The 19865-nt window shown below is 39.1% G+C and overlaps 2 protein-coding genes across 2 annotated transcripts; both read right to left on the minus strand.

Moving 5' to 3' along the window:
* Positions 1-105: 105 nt before the first annotated feature.
* On the minus strand, positions 106-9796 carry LOC101166938 (beta-2-glycoprotein 1). Its single transcript, XM_004066208.4, has 8 exons — positions 9655-9796; positions 9096-9275; positions 7764-7860; positions 6116-6192; positions 5840-6028; positions 4452-4631; positions 2545-2742; positions 106-374 (listed from the first exon to the last, which is right to left on the minus strand). The coding sequence occupies exons 1-8, from the start codon at positions 9761-9763 to the stop codon at positions 310-312; spliced, it is 1095 nt and encodes a 364-aa protein (XP_004066256.3). The 5' UTR covers positions 9764-9796; the 3' UTR covers positions 106-309.
* A 4156-nt stretch (positions 9797-13952) lies between these two features.
* Positions 13953-19660, minus strand: LOC101167181 (beta-2-glycoprotein 1). Its single transcript, XM_004066209.4, has 8 exons — positions 19526-19660; positions 19061-19240; positions 17186-17282; positions 16055-16131; positions 15785-15970; positions 15448-15627; positions 15079-15276; positions 13953-14398 (listed from the first exon to the last, which is right to left on the minus strand). The coding sequence occupies exons 1-8, from the start codon at positions 19593-19595 to the stop codon at positions 14298-14300; spliced, it is 1089 nt and encodes a 362-aa protein (XP_004066257.2). The 5' UTR covers positions 19596-19660; the 3' UTR covers positions 13953-14297.
* Between the last annotated feature and the right edge of the window lie 205 nt (positions 19661-19865).

A 19865-nucleotide genomic window follows, 5' to 3' on the forward strand; every position in this document is an offset into this window, starting at 1 on the left:
TTGAGATATAAGAAAGTTGCATGTAAGTGTATATTAGACCTCTATTTTTGCATGGACAAGTAAACAATTCAAAACCACTTGACAAAATTCCAAATATGAGAAAACTTTATGAACTTTATCCTGTTTAATGGATTTATTTTCGTCTAAGTACTAAAAAGGAAAGGATTTTAATAGAGACTGAACAGGCAAACAAATACTTTGGTTAAAGCAAATGAGGTACATACAAAACATTGAGATGAAAAGGAAAAACTTTTAGCCCAAAACTCAAGATGTTATAGTATTACATTCTCTTCAAAAGGGGTGTCCAACTCAGCACTGTTGAAGTTCTGAATGAAGTGAAGTTGAATTTGAGTTGTATCCAATCACACTGGGTTCTATGGAAAGAAACATAAAATAACAAACATGTCATAAAACAAAGTAATAATAATAAATTTAAATAAAAAAACTGGAAAAATGTAGGAAGGCAAATTCCCTAATTTATCAAGTGCAGAATATCTAATAAGAGATGATAACAACACTTACTAAACAAAAGTACATTTTATTTTGAAGAGCAGATCAAAGAACCATAACAGCTTAAAGGAAAAAACTATTTTGATTAAACATCTAAAATGATCAAATGTATTTATTTTGTGTTTTGCAACGTTGTTTATTTCGAATCTTCAATTAAATTAACTTTTTTCTGTAGGTCTCTTTACTGGAGCAAAAGAATTAGAGCCACATTGGCCTTGTTTCCATTAACCCTTGTGCTATCCTAGGCACTTTAACATTGGGAGTTGGGTCATCTAGACCCCACTAGACAGTGCGCTAAACCTTTTTTCTTCAATGATTTGTGATCTTCACTGGTGTCCATGGATTACATGAAATCCTCTTCACCTTTATCCACCTTTTTGTCATGCTAGGGATAATACGTCACTGTAAGGATCGGGTCATCTGGACCCCATAGGATAGCACAAGGGTTAAGGAGTCTGGTCCGGTTTAGAATGGTCCAGGTGATTCAGGTGAGTGTGTTTATACTCAGTTGGACTGTGACGGTGCATGCAGGGTGACAGCAACAATGGAGGTTGTCGAGCAGCTCATTTTTGTCCCGCTTGGTTAGTCATTTAATGTTGTTTGAGAAAAGATTGCAGGCAGGGAAGAGGAAAACAGTCGCTTTCTAGGCACTTTCTTTTATTGTAATGACCTCCAGTCAATCAACGGATTTCAACTGTTGCTCCGCCCTAACCAGTCCATTTTTTTCATGAATCAAAACGGGGGTCCAAAAAATGGTACGGCCTAAAGGGCCGTGCACACCGGGACGAATTCCGTGCGCGATATTCGCCGACGTTTAACGCCTCATGACTAAACAAAGGGCACCAATGTGAGTGTGCACATCGACGTGAAAAACGCCACGCGTAAAAGCGTCATTTTTTAAAAACGCCTCGGGTTCGTTTTTTTGGTTTGACGCGCCGCGTCAAAAACCATACGACCAATGAGAATGGCGCTTTTGCATGCGTGTCTGGAGCTTCTGAAGTTACAGTAAAACACAACTTGGGGGCGCTCAAACACAAAACTGTCTTGCTGAGCACACATACGTAACGGCAAAGAAGATATACACCAAGTAGCGTCTACACTGCCGCGAAGAAATAAGACGAAGAAGATGCACTCACTGACGGACATTCTAAAATATCCCTGAAAACGCTCATGATAAATTTTCAGCTCCTGTACCAGTCGATAAAACTCCCCATGTTCTTCTCTTCTTGTAACTATGAGATGTACCCAAAATCGACGTCTTTTCCGGCGTCTTTCATCATTCAACAGAACAATAATTTCTTCATCGCTGGAACTGGAGCTGGAGCTACTGGTGCTGGAAATATTAATGTTTTTTGTATGATTCTGACAAGCGCGTAAATAATTGCTCTCTTCTTTTGAGTGAAAAGCGACTTTAAGAAGTGTAAAGTTGCGCAGCGCCACCTTGTGTACAGGAGTATTTCTGATTTACATTAAGCGCCATCTAATGTCAGGGAATGAAATTGCATGTTCGCTCGGCTCATCGTCAGCGAAAATCGCCTGGGTGTGAACACAAAAAAACGTGTTGAAAAACGCTGGCAAATATTCGTCCCGGTGTGTACGGGCCTTAATGGTCCATTTTATAATGGAAACGCTCAAAATAGCAGACCACTCAGTGGAAACAAGGCTAATGTCTTCACAGTTTCTTCTAACAATGGTTGATATTAGGACTCATTTCAAACCGCCTGAAGAGAATAAGGTTGCTGGAAAAAGAAACAGCACCAAATTGGTTAAGAATTTGATGTATGATAAGTCTGCATTTAAACCCTGGAGAAAAATGTGTTTAATCTTCACCCAGGTTAAAAATAGAAACCTATTATCAAGTAGTAAGTTGGACATCATTTTGGTTTTTAAAGTTTTGAGGTTAAGAGTTGGTCATATTTGGACATTATGGGCAAAGTTTTTTGTTTTGTTTTTTACTTATAAAGGAACTCATGTTAAACAAAAACATTGTGCTGCTCTTTTTGCTGCCATCATAGTACAAATAAGGTGTCTTACCTTCAAAGCATTCTGGGAGTCTGAGCCCTCCGTCTAAGCACTGCACTGGAACAGCATAACTACAGTTCCTGACTGTGTCCTTGCAGTAGACTGACAATATTTCTTTGTGTAAGATGGCTTTCGTTTTTAAGTCAGCAATCCACATTTTCTCCCCTCTATACTGTATTTTTACTCCTTGTATTCCAACAGGACAAGGAGCTGAAAACCACAAACAGAAAATACAATGTTTGAAAATTGAAGACATAACGTTACTTCAAAAGAATCATTTTAAACAAAAAAAGTAACCAGGTTTTTTTTTTTTGCAATGCTGTGTCTTTAAATAGTTGTGAGTTATCACCTCAGGTAAACTTACTGTAAATAACGTGTGGGTCTAGAGCTGTGCCTGTTATTTTCAGTTTTTTAATATCAAATATTAAAAAATAATACAGCAAAAAAAAGAACAAATTACCGATATTTCATCTGTCACAGATGTGTGCAACTGTCTATGGCAACTGTGAATGTGATAATGTTATGAATTTGTCCAAACCCAGAGTTAAAGTAAAACATCTTTGAAGGTAGTTGTGTGGGTTTGAAGTCTGTAACTACGGTGGCCCTAAAGAGAAAATCACACCAACAAATCACACAATGCAAAAACATATAAATGATCACAACAATTAAAACAGAACAAAAAAACATTACATTTTAGAAATGAAAACACAATTCCAAAAAATAAAGAAAGAAGTGAAATTAAAAAGAAAAAACTCAAATTACTTTACAGTTTCTGAAATGTTTTTTTTTCTTTTTTTTACAAAAACTGGAAAAGGTATTGGATGATGATGTTTGTCCACCTGAAAAGTTATTTAGCATGAAGCGAGCCTGGATATACTATATACTGTTGTCCTCATTTTGGCTTATCACCACACTTTTGGCAGAGAGTTTTACGCCGGATGCCCTTCCTGCCACAACCATGTATTTTCAACATACCAGATGTCCCAGATAGGAAACAACGCCAAGGACCCGGTCCAGTTTAGAGACTGACACTGGATTTTGGCTCATTACACACCCTCGGAAGTGAACCCAGTGTGACAGTCCTGCACCTAGCAAACTTCCCTTTTCCAGCTTCCTATTGTGTTTCAGTTTTTCCACATTACATTTTGGTTTGTGGAAATTACTTTTGCTTTATGAAATACTTTTTCTTTTTTACGGAAACTGGAAAAGGCAGGTGTGTGTGGGACTATCACTGATTGGATGATGACATTTCTCCATCATTTTGACAGAAAGTCATTTAGCATGAAACAATACTGGATTTGCTTTGTACTAATCATAATAATTTTTTAAGTATGCTGACATTAAAGATGCATTTGAAAAAACTCAAATCATCCAATCAGGGAAGTTTCATAGCACCCATTCACTCTCACATTCACACATAGGGACAATTTTGATTAACCTAATAACCTATGAAGCATGTTTCTGGATGTGGGAGGAAGCCGGAGTCCCCGGAGAAAACACACGCATGCACGGGGAGAACATGCAAACTCCACACAGAAAGGTCCCCCATCGATGTTCTGGTTCAGGCCCCCCAGCCGGGAATTGAACCGGGGGCCTTCTTGCTGTGAGGCAAGAGCGCCAACCACTGCGGCGGAGTTTAGTTTTGATTTGTAAAATGTAACATTGTTTTTTTAAGCATTCGTTTTGACGTTTTTCTTCTTGTTGTGATCTTTAGTATGTCTTTGCATTGAGGGATTTTTTTTTTGGGTGTGATTTGCACAAAGAAAATGAAAGAAGACAAAAGAAAAGTGCAAAATACAGCTTGAGTTATTCTGAAGTGATTACTTGAGAAATGTTAATTTTCAAACTAAAAAAGTGTATGTTACACATCAGAATTTTGAATGTAGCTTAAATATTTCTTACAGGAATTGGTGTCTTACCCTTACAGGACGGCATTTCAGACCAGTTCCCATTCTGCTGGCAAACTATTTCCATATTTCCCTCCAGCACGTAGTCGCCTTCACAGCCATATTTCACTGATTCCCTGAAGTCGAAATCTCTCCTGTCTTCATTAGACATGTAGCCTTTTTCAATGTTCTCTGGGGGAGGGCAGGTCACCACTGTCGGGGAGCATTGTTGTCCTTTTATTGCAAACTGAAGAGCCAGACGCCAGTTTATGCTGATTTAATGTTCATGTTGCTTAGCACTGATCCTTACTCAGGTAAAAATGGGGAAACTTTTGGATATTCAGAAAAGTTCTTGTCAAGAACAGATGGCTCGATTTTGCTCATAAACGCAATATTCCCAAAGACCTAACAAGAGCATTTAACAGCTCTTCTTGAACATTTGCAGATCTTGTGTTAGACATCCTTAAAAGTAAAAGGGGCCCAAGTCGGAAGTTACCAAGCGTCAGCTAACTGTTCATTAACACTGTAAAGTTTTGACTTTCAGTTAAAAAAAACTATCTGCAAACTAGTCTTAAGCCAATTTAAAAATTGTTTTCACTCACTTCCTCCTTGTTCTTATGCTGCCTTTACTCTGAGATTCATCACTTTAAAATGGAAATGGTATCACATTCCTCCTTTAATTTTAGTTTTAAACAGTTATATTAATTCTGATGCATTCAGGAGCCTTTACATGTCTTGGATCTTTAGGCTGCCACTCCAAAGGGGACTGATCTGCTGGTCAGCTTCTCTTGTCTTTTCCTAGAGTGACACTAAGACATGCTGGATGGATTTCTCTTCTTTTTGCAATTGTGGCTCCTAAAAAAGGTGGAATGGACTTTTAGCAAAAGCTCTATCTGTCCTCACTTTACATTTTTTAATAGATTCACTTCCATTTCCCCCCAGTTTTTATTTAGTTTTAACTGTACACTGCAGTACTTGTAGTTTTTTTGTATTTATGTTTCCTCTTGTGCTGCCGTTGGCCCAATATCTGTCTTTAGAAAGTTTCATTTTATAAATCGGACATAAAATTCAAACTGAATTGACTTTGTCACACACCTGAATTTCCAGCTGCACAAAAGCTGCTGGCTCTACTTTTGTTTCTGACGATGCGTTGGCTATCGGTATTTCTGCTGCACCGGCATGTGTGGGTTTTTTAATTTTGATATTTGAAAAAATAACATTAACCGTTGAGTAACTCTCAATCTTCTCAGGGCATCCTATAGTAAAGTTCATTAACTGTTTATAAAAAACTCTTTTTTTTTATGTAACTTGGCCTATAAAAAACTCAAATTAACCTGCAAAAACAGATTTTCAGATTTTCAAAAACAGGAAACAAAGACTTTTGGCTTGCTTGGGATCAACAGTTCTAGTAGCATTTGTACCTCGACATTCAGGCGTCTCGGCCCAAGTCCCGTTGATAGTGCACTCAGCCCTTGGATTACCAAAGAGTGCCAAGGGAGGCAGACATCTATAAGTTCCTCCGATGCCAAAATAAGTTTGGTTTCCTCTGACCATTTTATCATAGATGATCATTCCGAACTGTGGAATTGGAGCGAGACCACATGACACAGCTGCAACAGGCCACCCAGATGTTAGCTTATTTACAGGAAATGAATTTATGTGAAACAATCCAGGTAGATTGGAAGAATTTTTCTTACCCTTGCACTCAGGAGCTGGTGTGCTCCACGTCCCGTTGGCTTGGCACACAGCAGTGCTGGATCCGTCCAATGTATACCTGTGTGGAGCCAATTTATTCAGTCACAGAGAAATCATTGTAGAGCCCCGCACCTCTGCAGAGATGATGAGCTGAACTGTGTGCATTGGAAAGGGGTTAACAAGCAAAAACATGCAAAAACTAGATTAACCTGTGAAACATGTCGGCTGAGGAGCTTAAAGCTGAACATAGACTGAGGAGTTTTCCAGAGGCTCACAGATATCCCGGTGTGGAGGGCTTAGTGCCATAGCGTTCTGTTCACAAATGAACTGGAATTGTGATACCTAATAAAGGTTAAGATTAGGCTGATTTTTTTTATCTCTGGGCACATAACTGACACGAGTCATCTGTTAAAATGATACCAGGCTCAGAACTAGTTCAGATTTAGAGCTAGAGCTTCCAGAAAACTCAGAAAATACATTTAAAGTTAAATATTTACAATTTCAGCTTTGTTTGGAAAAGTCAACTATATTAACAACGCATAACAGAATTTTCTGTTTAATGGAAATTACATTTTACTGTTATTTTAGTTCTATTTCCTTTTTAAATTTCAAGCAAATAAAATCTTGTGTTTTTAAATTGTTCAATTGTGTTTTTAAAACCAATTCTTTCAGTTTTAAATTGAAAGAATTTGTTTCTCTGGACTCTTTCAAATTACTTTCACGTTAACGTGAGACAAAGCTATCAAACTGCAAATACTTTATTTAAGACTACCTTTTTTTATGTTGATTGAGTGTGAGTGTAAAGGAGAAATGTGTGTTTTTGTTGTGCTGCTGCCTATTGGCCAGGACGCTCTTGCAAAAGAGATTTTTAATCTCAATGACTTTTTTTAAATCCTGGTCAAGTAAAGGTTAACCAGCCATCTACAGTCATCTACATCAAATACGTTTGGCTGACATGAGGGTCAGCTTCTGCGGCATTGTCAGAGCACAAGCGCTTGTCTCATGTTTGATTTGATTTTGATTTGATTTGATTTTTGATTTGAAATGGTTTATTTCAAGCAATCAAATAGGAATAATACACATGAAATTATTAAAGTCAAATCCTGTTAACTTTCTGCTGGAAGATTTGCTAAAGGAGGAAAGATAACACTTAAAGTTTAAGTTTAACAAAAGTGTTACATATTTTCTGCTTTGGCCTGGTGAAAAAAATGTAAACATGGATCATGTTTTTGTTTTAAAGGATTCTCGTTGGTGCTGCTTTTTCAAACCCTTCTCTCTTTAGTCGCTTTGCTCATGAATAATCATAATTTAATCTGCAGTAAGGTGTGTACCCTCCCTAAAATTAACACAAATCTTGTGCTGTTTTTTTTCAAAAACAGATCAGTTTGCTGCTTCCATTATCTGTGGATTAATTATTTGACAGTAATTAGCTGCTAAGACATTTTGGGTTTCTGACCATCCTGTCATATTGTGCAACAAATCCATCAATCTTCAATTTCAGGGATTTCAAAACAAAAGCCCACTCTGCTTGACATTCTAGATAATCGTTAGAAAAGTCCCAAACTGAAACTAATATGACCCTTGGGTCCGTTCAGTGTTTCTGTCAGTGCAACCACAACAAAAAAAGTTTGATAAAAGGTTTAGTGTTACCCTTCGTTACAAGTGTAGTTAATGGTACTGAGGTACACGGTGTCTTCATAATGCAGTTCTCCATTGGATGGTGGATCAGGGTAGGGACATCGCTTTGCTGCAAACATTTAGAAACGTTGTGCATAAAGTGCAGGAAAATTTCCAACTAAAAAAAAATCTGTAATAGTTCTGCACAAATGGGATCATTTAAAAAACTGTATTATGTGTTTGTAACTATTTAACAAAACTGTTCTTAGCTGCATTTACATGCGCAAAACCGTACCAAAATTCTAGAAATGTCGAAAAAACAAAATTTCGCAATTACACTGTTTCCATTAAATCACAATTATGTGAATAAACACAAACCGACTCATTCAAAAACATGATGACGGATAATAATTTACATCAGATACTTTCACATTTCTGCCGCGGCTCTAGCGCTCTTCATCGTCTAGCAAAGGAGACGTTGGCGTCTTATTCGGGCCGTGGAGCGGCCAACTCCTTACACGTGGGAGTGTCTATAGATGAAGTGATTTTGGGAAATGGTGGTTGGTGATTTGACAGAGGAGCTGTGGATCCAACAATTCCACATGAAAGGCTAAACTTTTGACGAGCTGTGTGAGGCTGTGGGGCCTCCTTTGGCGCCCGCTGTGCAGCGAGCGACCAAAGCAGCCAGTTCCTACCAACAAACGCACTGACATCACTATCTGAGTCTTTTAATTTGAAAAAAGTGTTTCTATTGCAGTTTTGGCAAATATGTCCATTTCGATACACCTTGAAAAACACCTCCTCCAAACGCAATTCCTTTTTTTTGATAAATGCCAGGTTGTTTTTTTTGGGGGGTGAAATCGTTGTGTTTCAGTTAAGCGAAATTGTTATCGCAAATCCAATTTGTGCAAGTTCATAGTCAATGGAAGCACAGCTATAGTCAAATAAAGTATCAAATAAGGTAATGAACATTGTAAAAAATACAAAAAAAAGAATTAAAAGAATTACCAAATGTCCATAAAAGCTGTAGAAGAACACAGATACACACTATAATATAAACTAATGAGTGATCAGTGTTTTTTTAAGTAAAAAAAATAAAAAAACTGAATTTTAAAGGAGTAAAAAAAACATTGCTTGCAAGAATAACCACAATAAAGTGTCAAATGAGAACAGATAAAAGGCAACACCTTTCTTTAAAAAAACTTTTATAAAAAAAGTTTACAAAGGATAGGTCGAATGAGCATTAGTGAACCAAACGGGCTAAAACATTTAGGAAACACAAAAACAAGAGAAAAAATAATAAAGAGTAAAAACATTAAAGGAACTCTCAAAAGAACATGCATGTAAAAAGCCAGAATGACCTACGTATGCACATGTATCTGGTTTTTGTCCACATTCCGTCGATGGTACAGACGATCCTGCGGGGACCCGACACAGGGGTGTATCCTTGTTTACAGGACAGTGCTATTGCCACACCGGGGCTAAAGTGCCTCTGGTCACTGACCAACTCAATGTTGGCATCCAGGATGGGTCTAACACACGTAGCTGGAAGAAAAACATTTATTTAGAACAATATGTCCAGTCTCAAGAAATGTTTAAAAACTAGAAACGACTGAATTATCATAAAAATACTTTTTAACCTAGTTAACGTCAGAGTTTTTAATGCAGTAATCCCAAATCTTCGAGCTCTGCAGCTCAAAACCATGAACACATGGGTATATGTACGCTCTACACTCTTTGTGTAGGCAAGGTTTTACCAACAGAAATCTTTTTACCAAAAGAACTGGCCTCTCCTTTTTTTCTGGATTTGTTTTAATTTGGAATCTCTGACATAAGAGGTTGAAGCAGGCAAAGAAATACACAACAATATCCTGTATTTGATTATTCAGTAGCGAAATCTATTGAAAAAAAGAGAAAACAATACCATTGTCATCCCCGGATGCACCGGAGGTAAAGAGCAGAAGTGAAGACAGCAGAAAAAAAGTCGCCCCATCCTCCATCTTCAGTTGAAATACAGACACTGTTCTATCCATTTGTCTGTGGAACAAACATCAACTGCTGTCTCCTCAGCTGTTTACTTTCACTGATGAGTAAACACAGAGTAGTACAAAGTATCCCCCCTTTTTCATCTTTTTGCTTAAATATTTCTGCAGAAGTGGAACTTTTTGAGTTTTCCATAACTGTTGCGCATTTTCTCCTTGTTTTTTTTATCTTGTTTTTTAGTTTGTTTATCTGTTTAAGTTTTTTTTTTTTTGTAAAGAATTTGCTACAGTTTTCCCAATTGTTAAAACACATTTTCTAGACCAATTTCACCAATCACCAAAGATGATTTTTGAAAATATAGGCCAAATGTACAGGAGTGTATGGTTGTCTCTCGTACACATTCCAAAACCAACAAGAAAAGAAAAACTTCAATTTGGTTAATTTTGTCAATTTCCATGCGGGAACCTCCCAAATGGATAAATAAAGTTGTCTATCTAAGGAATGGAGAATAAGGTGGAAATAAGACTATTACAAATTGTAGATTTGCATGATGTAACTGTAAGATAAGCAGATTTTTGTGAAAATTGACATTATCCCAGTCGTAAAAAAACCACAATATCTTCTCTGTCATTTTCTTGTTGAATGTTTATATAATTATTTTAATGCCACAGTGAATCTGCTGTGTTGACGGTTGACCTTTTGACCCGATTCCCTCAAGGTCAGTCCATAAATCAGCATACGGTCAATAACTGTTGCCCAGATCTCATCAGGATGTTTGTTCTTTGTTTTGGTCCGGGTCTTGGTTCAGGTTTAGGCCTTGGTGCTGGTCTGGGTCTTGGTGCAGGTTCAAGTCTGGATCTATGTCTGACTTGCCTTGCTCTGTTGTTCATCCTTGAAAACCTTCTTAGTTCCAGAACTGTCCTTCTTTTTGCTGTAGTTAATTTGCAACAAGGGTTTTGTGTTAATGGTGACTGCTGTATTGGAGCAGAGTTTGAGTTTAGCCTCTTTTTGTTAAAGGGACAATATCAAACCATTAGACCAAAATCAACTTTTTGAGCTTTTAAGTGTTCCTGACAGAAAATAACCCCAAAGTTGTAATTTGCCCCATTTGCGCATTTCTAAGTGTTCATCTGAAAACCTGCTCTCTGAGCCAAGGTCCCTCCCAATCCAAAAAAATGAGCGGATCCTCACACTGTGACATCACAAAGTGAGGAACCACCCCTTCCAGGAAGAGTCTGTGCTGTCAGCACCGTCCCCAAGCTAACACACACACACACACACACACACACTTTCTCCATGGAGCTAGTGGCGATTGGCTAAACGCTTTCCTTTTATTTGCACAATGTGCACATCCATCTTTGTAAAAGTTCAGATGTTGTTTGTTTTTTAGGAAGAAACTAAGACACGCTGGTAACACGCTGCCGAGACTGGTTCTAGGATGATGTCATAAAATGGGCGGCACCCACACGGAGCGAAAGGCGGAGCCTCAGAGATTGAGTCGTCTTACTTTCGGGCAGGAAAATGAGCCGTGAAAATAACTAATATTTCATTCAAAAATGTGTTGTTTAGTGTGCCAAAGGTAATATATCATCATAAATGTGGATATTGTTACGTGCCGAGTCTTTCGGGGGTGGATGAGCTTTCTTCTTGGATTATTAGTTATGTTAATTGAACGCGGTGGTATCTGGGAGGCGATCGGCCCATCTCCTTTCTTCTAGGTTAGACGTCATTGCCTCATCGTCCTAGTTGGCCTGTCACTCCATCTACAGCGTCGGCCCCGCCCCTCTGCGCTGGAGGCACGGACACATAAGCTGACGTGGCCCAAGCACCAGGGCGGCTGACTCTTCAGCTCGCCATTTGTGTTCTGTGCACTTATTTGTGTTTTGTTTCGGTTCTTGGCACATTAGTATGATTTCTACTTATCCTCGCCATGTTTAAATGCTTCTTTTTACGGGCATATGTTCTTTGATTATTGTTAACATTGTCTACATCACGTTGTGATCCCATGTGGGAGGATATCTATGTGACAGAACCAGTTGTAGCTTATTGCTCCGAATAAATCAGTTAATACGGTGTTGTTGTAATTTGATTCCCTTTTCCCTCCCACACCCCGGGGTCGTAACAATATAGTTTACTCTAAAAGGCTTTGAGTCAGGAAGGGCATCCGGCATAAAGACTGTCTGCCGAACCACCCATGGGAATAAGTAAAAGCTGATTTACCATGGCAACCCCTGACTGGATTAGCCAAAGGGTGAACAACAAAGTTTACTCTGAAAGGCTTAAGAAAAGCATGATATAGGCCCTTTAACATTTTGCATCTTGTGTCTTGTGAATGCAAACTTTGTTATAAAAGTGCAAAATTGTGTGTTCTGCAAAGAGTAGATTTAGACTTTTGCAAATTGCGTGTTAACTGCAAATTGTGCTTTAGGTTAAGACTAGAATGGGAAGATTTGGGGGGAAAAAGTTAAGGCAAAGGATCAGTTGGTTTTAGGGAATGGCATTTAGTGTTTTAGCAATTGGGAAAAACTGTAAGTAGGAGGGATTCTTGAGATAAAAAATACATTTTGTAAATATCTTTGATAGCAACTATGGTATGTTTGTTTTTATTATTTATGTTTTTTAAGAGACCTTACTTAATCATTTTAAAACTGTAGATGACTGTGACAGATAAAAAGAGATACCTATCGGTGCGCATACTGTCCAACAAAGCTCATACAAATACGTAGTTTGGATATATCCAGTTGGAACAAGACACTAAAGAGGATCTCTGTTTTGGGTTTTAATGGGCGGGGCCAACCTGACTTCTCAATCAGAACAAACTTGACTTAGTTAACTAAATCATGTCTGCTGTTTTGATTGAATACTGCTTCATTAAAACTAATTTTCTATTGCATCAACTCAGATAAATCGGAATTTATCCTATTGATTAATTGGAAGGCCATCACTGAGTTTATAACACAGGTATGGGGTGTAGATCAGTGAAGAAGGCAAGACCCTTCACACTACTTTCTAAAGGGCGGGTCACACAGCCACTTTTTGCGCATTTTCCATGAATGAAATTTCGGTCTTGCGTGATTCATGCATGATATACGTAATTCGTTAGTGTTTCTTGTGCTCGTCATTCGTCGATGTGCACAGATGCATGTCGAGGGTTTTGGCCGATGGGTCTTTACATTTACAGGCACTTCTCCCGTCAATTCGGTTTCGAGTTGTTCAAAAGTTTTGACCAGTTAAGAATTACGCAGTTTATGTGGATTTTGCCTAGTTTCTACGCAAATATTATGTAGATCTTATGTAAATTGTGCATGAATATTGCAAAATGCATACGCACACTAGTAGCTTATTACGACCATTCCACGTATGTCTAACAGACTGTACCACGAAGGTTTGATTTTTATATCGTGTATATGTGCACATATCACATTAAAATTACGTAAATGATACAAGAATCAATAACGAATTGCATATAAACAGTGCAATAATCACAAACAGTTCATGTTCCACGTTACGTGTTCTTTGCATGGTTTATTCATACTTCTGTGGTTTTAATGTGGTTCATTCGTGATACATCTGTGAAAATTTCATGTACAACTTTTCTCACTTTTTCCACGTGTATTCACGTATGACCAACTATGTAACCACATCTCTGTGTGTCGGTCCCCAACCCCGATTAAAATACAAGGTGTGTGTCAGGGAGGGCATCTATTGTAAAAATCTCTGCCAAACCATCTGTCGCGACCCCTGAAGGGATGTGCTGAAAGGTGAACAAGATGTCTGCTCATATCTACTTAGACTCAGGCACAAACGTGAATCTCACCATTCTGGTTATGTAGCTTTAAGATATGATTCATAGAGTGCATCAAATCAATATAAGTATAAGTAATGTAAATAATAGTATAAGTAATATATATAAGTAATATAAATTAAGTATGTGTGTAAGTATGTGCTTAAATTGTAAGTAGTGATTAAAAATTGTACCAGCTTGAAATACTGTAGCCGCTTTTATTTTAAATTAAAGACCTCATGGATTTACTACCAAGTTCATACCAACTTTTGTTGGTGTTGTCTCGTAGTCATGCAATGTGGAAAACACAAAATCTTTATTGCTGCAATGTTTTGCTGATCAGCTTTTTCTGTATTTACAGGTAAATAGGCATTAACAGAACCTAATTTTTTTTTACTTTCCTTAGTAGAACAGTTTGCCTTTATCTTTTTTTTAATTTAGGACGAAGCACTGTCTCTATTTTTGCTTTTGGGAAAGTTTCTGAATTCATAGATCAGAAACACCCAAAACCTCAGGGTTCTTTATTAATTGTGAATACAATATGTTTGTTTTAGTGTCACATCAGATGGTCAACATACAGATCAACACAGTCCACAAACGTGAAGCCAAAGCAACCTTCTAGGTCACATTTCTGCAGTCAACTCACTATTATTTTAATAGTTCTTAGTTTTCATTTTGAATACAGCTTTAGCACTTTATTTAATACCTTTTGATTATTGGATCACAACCAATTCTTCTATATTGTCACTGTAAATGAAAGAAATACATCTTCTTGGCACACCACATGTTTCTCTGTGAGCTCATGCTGGTCTTGTCGCTCTTTCAGACGGCGAGGCAGCACACATTCGGATTTCTGACGGTAGGGATTTAGACTTCAAGTTATACTCTACTTTTCCAGGTTCTGAAAAAAGGAAGAAACAAAAACGTATTTTAGTAAAAAAATCCCAATAATTCTTCAGTTTCCTATCAATATGTTCAACATTATCTGCTGCTGATTATGTGACAATAGTCTCTGGGCAAATGTTTCAATTGACACATGCATACGGATGGTTGACCTGTACAGATGCTGGGGGTTTTTGGGTTGTTTTGGGGAGCAGCTGCATCTTGCGGGGTGCGCAGGTGTATCTTGCAATTCCCTTGAGGCTCATGTGGTAACCTCGAGCGGCATTATGTAAATGGAGCGTACCGTTGTCGTGCGTGTGGTAAATGTATCGTGAAGTGCTGTAAGAATAGAGTACGTTGGTCGCTGCGATGACGTAAAGGTGATGCTATGTATGGGGCCCCCACGTCACACTCTAGTCATTAGTAAGGTGTGCACACTGGTTGTATGGAATTGTAAATGCCTGTAGGACGCCCACACAAACTGCACTGAAACTACACAGAGCAAGTCAGGCTGCTGGCAAGGAGAGTGCAAGTGTTGTGTTCTTATCACATGAACAGCATTAACAGGCCCCTGTGCACTGCGCAAACAAACTATATGATGTCCCTGTGTCTCACGTACCTCAGTTCGTTGTTGTCAAAAGTCAGTAATGCAAACAAGCAGCAGCCAGACTTGGATTACTCTTGCTGACATGAACTAACCTTCAAAGCATTCAGGGATTGGGAGGGTTCCATCATTGCAGGTGCTGGACACAGGATAGCCGCACTTCTCGTCTCTGTTCAGACAATAAAAGACGACAATTTCTCCATGCAAAACCCTGTTTGGTTTCAGGTCCTCAATCCAGATTTTTCTGGCATTGTAGAAGATACGACCCCTTTTTATGCCAACTGTGCAGGGAGCTAGGTGGAAAAAAAACACACATAATGTATTTAGCCTTTTTTATCAAACAAATCCATCCTATTACAACCCATCTAATGGAAATCTCTAATCATATTTTTCCTTTTTATGTGTTCGGACATGATTAACTTTTCATTTGTGTCACAAATGTCAATGATTGTGTCAAGACTCACCTCTGCAGATGGGCTTCGACGACCAGTTTCCTGTGTTTTGGCACTGTATCTCAGCCTGGCCCTCTAGTTTGTAGTGCTCATTACAGGCGTACTTAACCTTCTCCTTGTAGGCGTGTGGCCTCATTACAGCAAATGTGATAAAGCCGTTTGGTATATTAGTTGGGATGGAGCAGCTCACCTCTGGAAAGTAGTTGAGAGGAGAAACCAAACAGGAAAAAAACAGTGTGTTTATTGATGCAAATACTGAGTACAGCACTTTGGGCCTCCTTGAAAGGTGGTGGAAGGGGCTCTATACATGAATACATGAAATGATGTGTAGTGTTGTATGTCTGCGCACCTCGACAAACAGGTGGTTCAGTCGTAGTTCCATCAGCATTACAGAATCCCTTCTCGTGACTTGGTGCTTTTGGGGGATTACACTCGTACGTCCATTCCTGTCCATACATGGTCTTCGTTCCTGTGACTGGCCTGCCGTGAACTACTCGACCATCTCTGGGAGGATTCGGCAGAGGGCAGTTCACAGCTGTAAGACAAGTACAATGGTTTTATTTTACAGAATTTGGTGAGCATCACAATAGTGTTTCAGTGCTTGTTTCCTTCACATTACCTTTGCAGATGGGTGGAGGATGACTCCAGCTGCTATCGTGCAAACAGCTGCTTCCATTGGCTCCTATTAAGACGTATCTGATGTGAACAGCAGAGTTATAATCAAATGCAGCTTCTAAAGAGAACATGAAAGCTTGTGGATTAATGAAGACATTTGACTCAAGCTAGTGAGACTAAGCTCAAGGCTATGTCACACAGTCACTATGTTCACTTTGTGCATTTTCCACCAATTTCGGTCCTTCGTGATACATGTGTCATAATTCTTAAGTCTTCCTTGTGTTCATCATTCGTCGATGTGCGCATATGTCCATCACGGGTTTCGGCCAACGAGTCTTTGTGTAAATTCAGTTTTGAGCTGTTCAAAACTTTCGGTCGGTTGAAAATTATGCAGTTCACACGTATTTTCCGTAGTTTTTATGCAATTATTACGTAATTCTTACACAATTGTGCGTGATTTTTGCGAGATGCTTTCGCAAATTACGTGGAACGTCAGTTAGCACATCAACAGACTTTTCACGCATGTACCACAGATGTATAACTTTTATAAGGTGTACTGCGCACATAGCACCTTAAAAGGATGTAACTGACAAACAAATCTCTAAAGAATTGCATATAAACAGCACAATAATCACCCGCAGTTAATGTTCTACATTGATTTATGTGTTCTTTGTGTGGTTTATTCATACTTCTTCTGTAGTCTGTAAAACTTTCATGTGAAGACCACAACTTTTCTTACTTTTTCCACGTATATATTCACGTATGACCTGTTTTCATCCGTGCAAAATGTACATAGTGGCTGTGTGACTCAGTCACATTACAACTGTTTCAGTCAGGGCATCCTTATGCAAATTAATTTGCAATGACCCCTGAATGAGGAGCAGATGGTAACTTTCCAGCTAGGACAGATATATAATCAGTTCAGTTGAGTTTGATTGTACTAAAAATTCACCCCTCAATTTATTTGAATTTCAAACGGTGATGCAATAAGCTAAAAAGGTGCAAAGAAAGAATCCTCTGACAACATTGATAAGCAAAACAGTACAGATCTGCATCTGATTGTTACTACTTGCCATATTTTTTTGCGGTTTTTCTGGATCCATGCATTCAGAACAGAGTGAGACATGTGTTTTACCCGTCATCACATGAGAAGTTGAGCACACTCCTGAAGGGGGCCTCTGTCCTTCCCTTTGCAAAGGGCTGGAGTTGTTCAGGAATGGGGCACATCTTGGCTGTAAAATAGTTTCCATCAGTAACAACACTTTACTTTGATACGTTTCGTCATGGTTTTAGTTAGCTGGTAAAAGTACGTCGAATGTTTAACCAGATGACAGCGACAGTAATTTAGAAATGTGCTTGGACGTAATCTTTTTTTAAACTAATTTCAAACAACAGGTCAGGTAAAGCCACTGCCTATTATTATTCTAAAAAAAAACATAGTGTATTTGAGGGTGTATTCAGACTAGAAATGTCTGTTGGTCTGGGCCGAGTCCTAAAGGTACGCTGCTGCGTTTATGACAGGGGTCCCCAAACTGCGGCCCGGGGGCCGGACCCGGCCCGCCCATGCATTTGACCCGGCCCCCTGAATGATACCAGAGAGGGACCCTTTTTCTTTTCTTTTTGTTGCATTTTTTTTTTGTTTTTTTTTAACATGGCCACATGATCGAGACTCATGGAAGCATGGAAAAGTGAAGCATGGTGAACTGGGCCTGCCCAACGGAATCCCTGGAATTGTTTCCTCACGTCAATAAAGCTTATTTGAATTGAAATGTCAGCCAACCTAAAAATGTTGCTACTGCAACCTCACTTTGCCCCGGTCGTAGAACTGCCAAATGGCTCTCTGTCCAGGCGACTGGGACAGACCCCCAATCAGAACGGAAAAACGACAAAAAGGAATGCAGGGTATTTAACCTACGCTGGACAAACAAGAATGTTTTTGTTCAACATAAAGAAAAGGCTGTTTGTATCATCTGCCAATAGACGGGGGCGGGATTCAAAGAAGACAATCTATACCCAGATTATGAATCCCGTCACAAAGAGAAATATGATACCTTGCAAATGCGAGCAGACAAACTCTCAAAGCTATTATAGCTATTAAGTTATTATATGTTTGCTGATTCTAATTATATTCTTTTTTTTGGTGAAGAACCCAGAGAGGATTATTTGGTATCAGATCGGGTTATTTACATTTGGTTATGTGTGGCTTTCTGGGAAACAATAAATATTTACATTCAGGCAACCCTGGGCCCACTGTCACACTTTTTCATTTTTCAAACTGACCCTGGCCCCCGATCAGAGAATGGAAACGTCAAGTGGCCCTCACTGGAATAGGTTTGGGGACCCCTGGTTTATGACATATAGATTGTTGGGAAAACAGTGAGAAGCCACATGGATCACATTAAAAGTTGTTTACCGAGGCTGCATTCATCGGACCACATTTCAATGAGTTCCTGTGTCTCATAGTCATGTTTGCATCCCATAATGCCCTGCTACGGTGGCTGTTTTGGTCAAGTTGTTCCACTCTGAGGACGGATCCTTTTCAGACGTAGGAATCTCATAACAAACTGAAGCTCAGTCCAATTGGAAACGAACCTCAAAGATGGGTCAGAGAGCGGTTCCTGGTACCGGACCAGGCTCCGCTTGGGTGTATTCAGACTGAAAAAATTTTCTGGATTATCGGGGGAAACAAACTCTGGTTTCCTTAAAGCGTGTCTAATGTGTAGACTATTAAATTATGAAGTATTTTGTAAATGACTCATGAGAAAAACTTTAGCATAGTTTTTACAAAGTAAATTTAGTTTAAAAAACAGTGTTTTATAAAAATATACCGGTAAGCAGTTTTTTTTTTAAGTTCAACCTTCAAACCAATTTTTCCTCTTTACTGTGGTGGAAGGAACCACAACACGCCAGAGAGGATTTGGAGAAACACTCAACAAGCAAACCAGCCTTTGCTTCAGTGGAAGTCCCCCCCCACCCCCGAAGAGGCTAGGAAGAGCAGAGTTTAACTCACGAGAACACGCCAGGTTCGACTCCGTCCACTGCCCAGTTGAAGTGCATCTTATTCTGGCGGTTCCCATAGATGAAGGCAGGTAACCCTGCTCGCATTTGAGGGTCACCTCCTCTCCAGCTTCAAACACACGCTTCATCACGGTGACATCGATCCCCTCAGCGACACGTGGCCGGCCACAGACTAGTTCAGGAGAGGAAAAGCAAAACGGTGGATCACCTGCACAGAATTTAGTGTTTGCAGGCACCTAAACAAGGAAATGTTTTGGAAAACTTTGACAAGATTTGGCGGAGCAGTGCAATAATAATCAAGAATCCACTTTTGACGCATAGATCAGGAGCATATTCGAAAGCTATGCATACTTTCTCCCTGCTTTGACACATCAAAGGCTGCAAAAAGCAAACAGTGCAAGTCAAACTAAAGTGCGTGCACGGGAAATTCATCACATGCTGAAAGGGCCCGGCTTACCACTTGCAGATGTTACAGTTGTGTATAAAAGTGCTTGGCTGAGAAAAAGCAGAGCCAGAGTTGCAGCCATCTTCTTGAGGTCTACTCAGTGTCTGGATGGGAAAGGGGACAACACAAATCTGTTGTGTTATTGTGCAAGACACAGTATCCTCCAGTCACATGATTTAGGAGAAAATTGGTGGAAAAAGTGCTTTATTGATTGAGTGCAAAGGTCCTGAATCCTGCATGTTTACTCAAAGACTGATCACTGGGATTGGATGCAGGATTTGGTGGTTCACTTGCACACAGTGTTCATGTGTTGACCTGGAAGAACAGTAAAAACAGTCAGTAAACACTGTTA

This window comes from Oryzias latipes, chromosome 1 (genome assembly GCF_002234675.1).
Source record: "Oryzias latipes chromosome 1, ASM223467v1".
In the NCBI taxonomy this organism is placed as follows: Eukaryota; Metazoa; Chordata; class Actinopteri; order Beloniformes; family Adrianichthyidae; genus Oryzias; species Oryzias latipes.

Coding starts and splice junctions, on each gene's coding strand:
- LOC101166938 (XM_004066208.4), bottom strand. CDS start 9,763: ATGGATAGAACAGTGTCTGTATTTCAACTGAAGATGGAGGATGGGGCG. Junction 9,276..9,654: donor TGCATCCGGGGATGACAATG/GTATTGTTTTCT, acceptor TTTTTCTTCCAG/CTACGTGTGTTAGACCCATC. Junction 7,861..9,095: donor AACCAGATACATGTGCATAC/GTAGGTCATTCT, acceptor AAATGTTTGCAG/CAAAGCGATGTCCCTACCCT.
- LOC101167181 (XM_004066209.4), bottom strand. CDS start 19,595: ATGGCTGCAACTCTGGCTCTGCTTTTTCTCAGCCAAGCACTTTTATAC. Junction 19,241..19,525: donor AACTGTAACATCTGCAAGTG/GTAAGCCGGGCC, acceptor CTCCTGAACTAG/TCTGTGGCCGGCCACGTGTC. Junction 17,283..19,060: donor GTCGAACCTGGCGTGTTCTC/GTGAGTTAAACT, acceptor ACTATTTTACAG/CCAAGATGTGCCCCATTCCT.